The sequence below is a fragment of the Eptatretus burgeri genome, chromosome 2, assembly GCF_056783735.1.
Source record: "Eptatretus burgeri isolate ZD-2024b chromosome 2, Ebu_testis_v1, whole genome shotgun sequence".
Lineage (NCBI taxonomy): Eukaryota > Metazoa > Chordata > Myxini > Myxiniformes > Myxinidae > Eptatretus > Eptatretus burgeri.
This window is the reverse complement of record NC_140962.1, coordinates 155,203,124-155,212,623: the sequence shown is the minus strand read 5'-3', so window position 1 is coordinate 155,212,623 and position 9,500 is coordinate 155,203,124. Positions and strand designations below refer to the sequence as shown.

At 43.5% G+C, this 9,500-nt stretch overlaps 1 protein-coding gene across 4 annotated transcripts in view; it reads right to left on the bottom strand.

Annotated features, from left to right (window-relative positions):
• Positions 1 to 1,744: 1,744 nt before the first annotated feature.
• PPP4R2 (protein phosphatase 4 regulatory subunit 2) overlaps positions 1,745 to 9,500 on the bottom strand; it is a 25,681-nt gene continuing 17,925 nt past the window's right edge. For 3 of the 4 annotated variants that reach the window (XM_085871706.1, XM_085871704.1, XM_085871707.1), the window contains exons 7-9: positions 6,015 to 6,143; positions 4,141 to 4,472; positions 1,745 to 3,894 (exon numbers count right to left, since the gene is read on the bottom strand). In XM_085871706.1, coding sequence (XP_085727832.1) covers positions 3,536 to 3,894; positions 4,141 to 4,472; positions 6,015 to 6,143 — 820 coding nt within the window. In that variant the 3' untranslated portion in view covers positions 1,745 to 3,535. The remainder of the gene's footprint in view (positions 3,895 to 4,140; positions 4,473 to 6,014; positions 6,144 to 9,500) is intronic. The other variant, XM_085871705.1, reaches the window with a different exon arrangement.

The following is a 9,500-nucleotide window of genomic DNA, read 5'->3' as shown; positions in this document are numbered from 1 at the left end:
CGGCTGAGGAGAATTGCGGAGGGGACCGGATACCTCGGGTCCGAGGCAAGGAAGACGGCGGTCGGCGACGAGGTCGCAGTGGAGTCGCTCGTCGCGGGACCCAAGCAAGCCAGCTATCCTCTTTCCCCAGAGCATCAACAATTCCCCCCTTTCCCCCCCCCTCGCACTGAGATAGTGCGAAAAGGGGGCCCCGTTCCCACCCCACTCCAAGCAGTGCCAACGAAACCCGCGAAGGAGCGCAGAGTCGGGGCACCGCCGCCACATTTGCGGCTCATCACAAGACACGGGTAGGATCCACCCGGTCTCGCGGCCCACAGGCCCCGTCTGCCCCCTTGTCTTTGAGGGTGGCCCTTTTCTTTTGCTTTTGATTAAATGTGTTGTCGGCGCCATCTGTAAAGTAAAACTGTGTAAGTGTTGTCGTGTGCTCACGTAGTCGGTAGTAGATCTGCATTGTTGTGTTTCTTTTGTAACATCTGCTTTTGGTGCATAATTGTTGTAATTGTATATGTGTGCTTTCCGTGTGCCGCGGAATAAATGTGCCTTATGTTGAACTGTTTTCCCGTTTCGCTTCGTCTTTTCTTTAATTGAATCTCCATCTTGCTTCACGTAAAGGGTTGGTAGTGGGCTTAATACGCCCGATAATTAATCGGAACCGTCGAAGCCGACGATAACACTGCTCGGTTATCCCGATAGTACGGAACGGGTCGCTTAAGTGGCCCGTGTCCGGAGTTGACCTGCGGCGAGGTGCGATCGCCCGGTCTACCCTCCGTGTGGGTACTTAGGGAGGTCAAATTTGGCGAGCAACCCTATCCCACGCGGGGGGCCGATTGGCACGATCGTGGTGAGGCCGAAAGGCCCACCCGTGACTAGTTCCCGGCGTTAGTCCGAGAGGATCACGACGGGATTGTCCGTCCGGTGGGCGACGTGCCGCGATTCGAGTTACGTGGCCGTCCGCACGCCGGCGGGCGCGAATCCGCAATATATATATATATATATATATATATATATATATATATATATATATATATATATATATATATATATATATATATATATCCACATGTATATGCATGTATACGTGTACGTGTACATATATTTGCGCATGTGCGTGTATGTGTACGTGCATACACACATATGTATGTATATGTATGCATGCGTGTGTGTGTATATATGTATATATATATATATATATATATATATATATATATATATATATATATATATATATATATATATATATATATATATATATATATATGCATATATATATATATATATATATATGTATATATATATGTATATATATGTATATATATATATATATATATATATATGTATATATATGTATATATATATATATATATATATATATATATATATATATATATATATACATATATATGTATACATATATGTATATACATATATATATATATATATACATATATATATATATATATATATATATATATATATATATATATATATATATATATATATATATATATATATATATATATATATATATATATATATATATATATATATACATATATATATATATACATATATATATATATATATATATATATACACACACACACACACACCATTGTGGAATATAAAGATACAAACAAAATTGCGGCTCATATAAAATATCGATCATGCTCAGAAATGCAATCAGCAAGAGTTTAAAAGACCATTAGCATGCCCTTTTTTCCTCAAGACTGTTTCAGGCAAGGTGTTCTGTGAACTCTCTAATCAATTTATTTATCATACACGTGATGTAAAACAAGCTCCCCCGTGAGAACTCAATCAACTTGAAATATTAAAATCACTTCGGTGCATTGTTTGCATAATATAAGGTATGGCCATTTGGAAACAAAACATTCACATTTATTGTTTTATATGCAAATGTATTGAAAGCCAAAGAGTTTGATATACACAAAAACTTTTGTACACAGGTCGATTCCAAAAAAATTTTTTTTTTTTTTTTAACATTACACACAATGGTACGCCCTACAATAAAAAACAAGTCTACGTTGGACGAGCTGAAGCCATTGTAAAGCATCACATGGATGACGAACAAAGAACTCTCCCATCAAAATCAAAACCCGACCCTCTAATTATGAATCAACGAGCTAAGTCAGTTCTGTTAGCACCAATTGTTTTGTTTGTGTTCCAATGGTACGATGGACAGAGAACAGGACCGACGATTACTTTTGAGATCGACATCACGACAAAGGTGTCCTGCAAAACGCCAAACAATTTGCAAACTTCAAATGAGCGGGTTCAAGTCAGGGTGGGAGTGGAGGACACGAGCTAAGGTTATTTGGAATGACTTAACAAGAAAAGAAAGAAACTAAAATGAGCAGAAATTACATGGTAATGATCAGACATATGAAATGGAAACAAAATTCAACGTTTACAACAAGTGACAAACAGAACTCATGGCTAAGCGAAGCGGCTCCACCAAAAGCTGACATTTTTTGAAATGAAACAAAAACACATTCATGCGTGTCCAAGAAAATCAAAATGGACGAATTAAAATACGAACACATCCACAAGATGCTCGCAGATTCAGCACGAAGCCTCAAATTTCAAACACCAAGTAAGAGTAACGGCACAATCGATCATCTCTCGAACATAAAGTCACCGCCGGAGTGGGAGAAACTAGAGTGTTTGATGGATCGGTCTTTAATGGGAACGGCCTGTGCAAAAATCGGAAATTAGGAGCACAAGAAAGGCTTGGATCTTGAACAAGACTGATGCTGGGGGAGGGGGTGACAGCAATGGAACCGACAAGCCCAGCAACGGCCGATGATAAAGTGTCGTTACAGAGTTAAAACGAGAGGTTTCGTTCCACAACGGTGGCAGAAACCGCAAAATCGCAGCAGGGTTATACGCAGACGTTCTCCATCGGCCTATCTCAGGAGATAGAGCAACCCGAACTGCGACGCCAAATGGCTGGTTGGCCATTTATGGGTCAAACGTCTACCATTTTGGGAGAGATTCAATTGGCCGCGGTGGGGGTGATGCACGCAAGCCTTGGATCCCCATCCGGGGAGATGCCGGGAGTCTTGCACCCCCATCCCACCAATCTCCAAAACCCGCATACACAGGAGTAAGTGGTTGGTCGAACGGGAATATAACAATACCATTTAGACTTTTATCCTTGACAAATGAAACTTGAAGGACCTCGCCATAACAACTCTGACGTCAAATGCCATGACGTGCACGACCGGTAACAGGAAGCAACCAACGGTGGGAATAGTTAAACCCATTGTCACCAACTCCAGCCGACCTTTAAAAAGTGCCCCAAATCCAGACCGAGAAGGATAACTTTCAAAAGCTACATTTTATGGAAAAGACCTTCCAAAAACTTTGGAGAGACCCTCAAAAGAAACAAACAACAAAAAAAAAATACAATGAACTGGCATATCTTAAACTCCTCCGACCTCCCAAAAAAGGGGGAGGGTGAGGAAATAATAATAATAATCATTAGAGCTTCTCAAATGGAACGCAGAACAACCGCTCAGTCATGTTCCATTGGCTGTTCATCCCTCTCTTCTTCATCCTTTTCATCATCATCTTCCTCTTCCTCTCTTGGTCGGCCCTGAGGTTCCCGAGCAGACGACGACACAGAACTCAAACTGGTCGAGACTTCGACCAAGTCGACTGCTGTGGAACTGCTGACTGTGGAGTCGGCTGTCCCTCCACTGCTGCTGATGACGTCACAGCTCTCCAGAGGAACGTTACCGGGCTGGGTGGCGCTCGAGTTGGTCCCGGAATGGTCCATTTTGGAGGAACCCTTACACGGTGTTTCTAGAAGTCGATTGGCATCAGAAGTTCCGCCTGTGGAATTTGGCTCCAGATGTTGTGTGCCCGAAACTGCTGCCAAGACAGGGAGATAAACACCAGAATAGCATTAGCTCCTTCGACAAATCAAACGCTCGCGACAACACGGGTATGTGGGGAACATGGAGACTGCCGTCACATCTGTATCAGGACGAGCAAAGTGTCCCTTCACAGAAAATTTTATTCCCTGCTTGCACCGTACACAAGCTGCCCCGATCTCACGGTGGTGTTCCGAGTCGCCGAAACATTTTGGTGCCGAACATGACAGGGAGGCAAAATTACCTTCCAAGCTCATATGCGCCAACTCTCTCCCTTCCGAACACTCTGCTTGTAGAAACGACTTTGATACGACGACGGAGGAATCCCTGTGGCCCTCTGAACGGGAGGCAATCTCCTCGCTCAAGGGCGTCACGGAAATTAGGGCGCTCGAGAACGCCCCCGACTCGGCAGGTTTCCCTCCTTCGACACCAACCGAGGAGCCACCGGTGTCCTCATCGTCCTCGTCAAACCTGAGTCGCTTGGCCTGAGGGGCATCCTCGTCCTCGTCGCAAAGTGGCAGTTTGGTTTTCAACCGACTGCTTTCGCTCGTGGGGCTGGCTGCCAGCAAAGGGGGGCTGCAACACAACAGGACCTTTGTGACCCTTTACTCATAGCGGTGATTCAACAATCAACAACTCAATTGTTTTTTTCGTTTTGGGATACCAAACAACTTAGTCCTTTAAGGTATCGGTGTGGAGTCCTCCCACCCCCACCCCAGAACAATCTGCATGATAATGCTCTCCCACATCAAACCAAAATACTAATCTTAACTCATACAAAGCATCAAATCAACTACTTGCAACAACAAGCAACGTAGTTCAGGGAAATTATTTTTAGGTTATTTATCCGAAATAAGCTCATGGAGTGGGTCGCGGTGTCCGGCCGTACGTTAACATTTGACTAAAACATCATCTCCTTACAAACTACCCAACCGATATGGACCAAATTTGGGATGATGAATCAGTACAGCAAGGTCTCATGGGGTTATGCCCCCATAAAAAAGGGTATAAAAGGGGGCTTTGCCCAAAATATTGGTATTCTATTCAAAAATCTTCTCATAAGCCACCAGACAGATGCAGAATAAACGCACCACAAGCCATCGGGACAATGCCCTAACCTTAAGTTGTGCTCCTCGAGGCCACATCTCCCCGAGAAAGGGGGCCATGGGCCCCCTCCCCGAACCCCTCATTTTCACCAAAACATCTTCACAACTACCCGAGCGACACGGAACAAATTTGATACAATGCATCAGAACAGGAAGGTCTCATGGGGTTGTGCTCCCCATCGACATCCGCCCATTTAAAAGGGGGTGAAAGGGTGGTTTTGGCCCAAATATTTTCTTCTCAGAAACCAACAACCGCATCAAGACCAAACTGCCTATGCAGCATTGTGATCATGCCCAAACCTTCAATTGTGCTCCCAGAAACCGATGGCCAGATGCAGACCAAACTCTTCATGAACATAAGGAACATGTCGTCAAGTTAAGTTGTGCTCCCCATGACCGGATCACTTCATGAAAAGGGGAGTTGGGGGTGGAACATAGCCAGTTCTCCCTAATCCCTCATTTTCACCCCACCTGTTGGGGAAATAACCGTCAGTCCCCCACGAGGCGTATTTTTTGTTTATTTGTTTAGTCATGTTAGTGCTGCAGCACATGAGTGATTTGTAAAATTCCCAACTCACTTAATTTGGTACGTTAATAAAAGAGAGAGAGTGACAGAGAGAGAGAGATATAGATATAGATATAGATATATAGATATATAGATATATAGATATATAGAGATATAGAGATATAGAGATATAGAGATATAGAGATATAGAGATATAGAGATATCGAGATATAGAGATATAGAGATATAGAGATATAGAGATATAGAGATATAGAGATATAGAGATATAGAGATATAGAGATATAGAGATATAGAGATATAGAGATATAGAGATATAGAGATATAGAGATATAGAGATATAGAGAGATAGAGAGATAGAGAGATAGAGAGAGAGAGATAGAGAGAGAGAGAGATAGAGAGATAGAGAGATAGAGAGATAGAGAGATAGAGAGATAGAGAGATAGAGAGATAGAGAGATAGAGATAGAGATATAGAGATAGAGAGCACCTGTGCGCCCGGCTCGGGTCTGCGTCGGCTGGTCGTCCCGAAACCTCAAAACCGTTGGTGGATAAGGCGCCAGAAGCAGATCTGGATCTATTCAATGGCCGAGGAGTGCCAGGCCCATTCACATTCGATCTGCAAGAGTTAGAGGAAGTTTTATTATCAATCACTAATGGAGTACGAAAGACCATTCAAAAGTTTCAGGTTGGGTGTTCTGCTGAACTCAATTATATTTTACCCAAGATTCTCAAAGGTACCTTGGAACAAGTGCACGTCTGCCTGCACAAACTTTCCTCAAACATTTGAGCATCCGCAAAGTCCTTCCATCCTGCTGGAATCGAGATCACATTTTCTTTGCACATGGGCCAAATTTTCAACTACAATCACGTGTATTATACATCCTTGCAAAGGCCTTCGTTCGTGTTCTGCTTGCGAGGATGCAGCTTCTTAACAGATGGCATCGTTCACAGAAATCAGGTTTCAATACTATGTGGTCGACGGCGGACTCTACCCTTGCCCTCAGACTTCCGAGTTTCCTTACACATGAGCCAAAAGTTTTCAAACTAAAATCCTGTGTATTATGTATCCGTGGAAAGGCCAAGCTAAATCAAAAATCAAAAAATTGAAACACCCAAGTTACGTGGCACAAAAATCGACATCGATGTAGCTTTCGATTTGGTTAGCACTTTGGCTCACCATGAAAGGATCTGACATCCCACATCTGCCAAATCGAGTTAATAGTTCCAGACACTCGTCGTGGTGAGAGAACACACATTGGTTCATGGCTTTCACCACATTTCAACTGTAGATCTGTGACAGGGAGGCATTTGTGGTCTGGCATTTTTGTCTCGAGCTATCAGCTTGTGATGACGAATTGCCGATTGACACGTCGGAATCAAGGTCGGTGAGTGACACGAACGGTGTCATGCTCATGGAGAAGCCGGAGTTACAATCCTGCATGTAGTATGCTGTCTGGTACACGATGGCCTTGTACAGCTCATCGAAGACGACCAGGGTGGAGAACCTCACAGCTGGCCACCACAAACCCCGGATGCAAGAATGAAGTGAATGAATGACATATGATAAACGAGCAGAAGTATTCATTGCAACATGTATTGAAATATTTACTGCATGACAAATTGAGGAATATCCAGCCTTATGGTTTTGCATGAATTACCAATCTTGCGTGTTGCAAAAGGCACTTGGGCGTGCATCGAAATGCTTCACCTTCTAAAGATGCCAAACATACTGCCCTGGAGGCTGCTTGTCTTGCACGTTGATCCTCAACCCGAGCTTGTGTCTGCTCTTTAGCCTCAGCTTTCCTGGAGGCTGCTTGTCTTGGATGTTGATCCTCAACCCAAGCCTGTCTGTTTTCGAGTCAAAAGTGACTTGTCGACTGCCATTCTCTTTGCTTTTGATTTGTTTCTGCCCATCAGAGGGTCTTTTTTTGGTGGCATTTGGCAGTATTTATAATGCAATTAAGGTCGGTTAAGATATTTCGAAACAGAAGTGTTCCCTTGGGAGTTTGTTCCCGAATCAGAATTGAAAATATCTCGGTGACCCAGAGGCAGCTCACTTGCATGCAAAGTTTGTTTTCATGACCTGCTAATGCAAAATAAAACTAGAGGGGGAGCACTCGGTAGAGTGCAAAACCTCCGCCGCCAATACTGCTGGGTCACTTAAGTGAACCCGATATCCTATTCATTGTAGGTCAAAACAGATCAGACTCGACTGAACCACGATTGAATAAACGAAACTAGATCGACGAGCATGTAGAAATGCACAAAAAAAAATAAATCGAAATTTTTCTGAAAAAAAAAAAGGTGCAAAATTTGTTTTTTCTCTAAATTTTTTTGGGGGGGCAGGGGGGGTTGGAAATCACTTAAAACATGTAGAAATGCAAAAAAAAATTCAAATATTTTTCAAATAAAATCGAAATTTTTTTGAAAAAAAGTTGCAAAATTTTCTTCTTTTTTTTTCCTCAAACAAATTAATTTTTTGGGGTTGGAAATCACTTAAAACATGTAGAAATGCAAAATCAAAAATTCAAATATTTTTTCAAAATGGCCGCCATAGCGGCCATATTGGACTTTGGACCAAGTCCAAAATTTAATGGCATGATCCTTGGACCATACCTAATCCCCCCACCAAGTTTGGTCGAAATCCGTCCAGGAGTTTTTCCGTAATACTGTTCACAAACAAACAAACAAACAGACAGACAGGGGTGAAGACAGTAACCTCGGGCCATCTTCGATGGCGGAGGTTAAAAATGGAGTAATTAACATCAGTAGTTGAGCCCGTGTAATTTCCGCACAACAGACGGAGAGAATTAGAGATAGGGGAGCATGAACCCGGTGGTGTTGTAATAAATCCGGAGGGGCAATGGGCCCTAAATGGTCCTTTCCAGAACCATCTCTATAAATGTGAGTGAAGCCACCAGTCATGCTCTGGTGGGCATCTTACCATGCCGATCTTCTTGGCGCAGTAGATTAAAGTTAACCAGAGTTGGTGTCAAAGCCACCCACTGCTCGCCTGTTTATACATTTATCATTTTTAAAAGACGAGTCTAATAATTAATATTTTTTATCAAGCATTGCAGTGAAGTCTGATCCAAATAATTTTTAAGCAATATATGTATTTGTATATTGTAATCAGTAACAAGAGCGCAAGTGAGCACAATATACGCCCGAACAAGAAGGTATATACAGAATTGTGCTACTACATGGAAAACAGCATCCTGGTTGCCATGGCAACCACTTTAGATGACAAACGTATGTCGCGACACACCGTCTCCACATTCTCGACCTATGTACCAAATATGAAACGTGAAAGTTGAAAACTTTGGGAGTGAGAGTGCGGACAGGAACGGACGGAAACAGCATCCTGGTTGCCATGGCAACCACTTTAGATGACGAACGTATGTCGCAACACACCGTCTCCACAGTCTGTACCAATGTACCAAATATGAAACGTGAAATTTGAAAACTTTGGGAGTGAGAGTGCGGACAGGAACGGATGGAAAACAGCATCCTGGTTGCCATGGCAACCACTTTAGATGACGAACGTATGTCGCAACACACCGTCTCCACAGTCTGTACCAATGTACCAAATATGAAACGTGAAAGTTGAAAACTTTGGGAGTTAGAGTGCGGACAGGAACGGACGGACAGACAGACGGACAGACGGACAGACGGACAGACGGACAGACGGACAGACGGACAGACGGACAGACGGACAGACGGACAGACGGACAGACGGACAGACGGACAGACGGACAGACGGACAGACGGACAGACGGACAGACGGACAGACGGACAGACGGACAGACGGACAGACGGACAGACGGACAGACGGACAGACGGACAGACGGACAGACGGACAGACGGACAGACGGACAGACGGACAGACGGACAGACGGACGGACGGACGGACGGACAGACGGACAGACGGACAGACGGACAGACGGACAACAGGTATCACATAATACGCCCC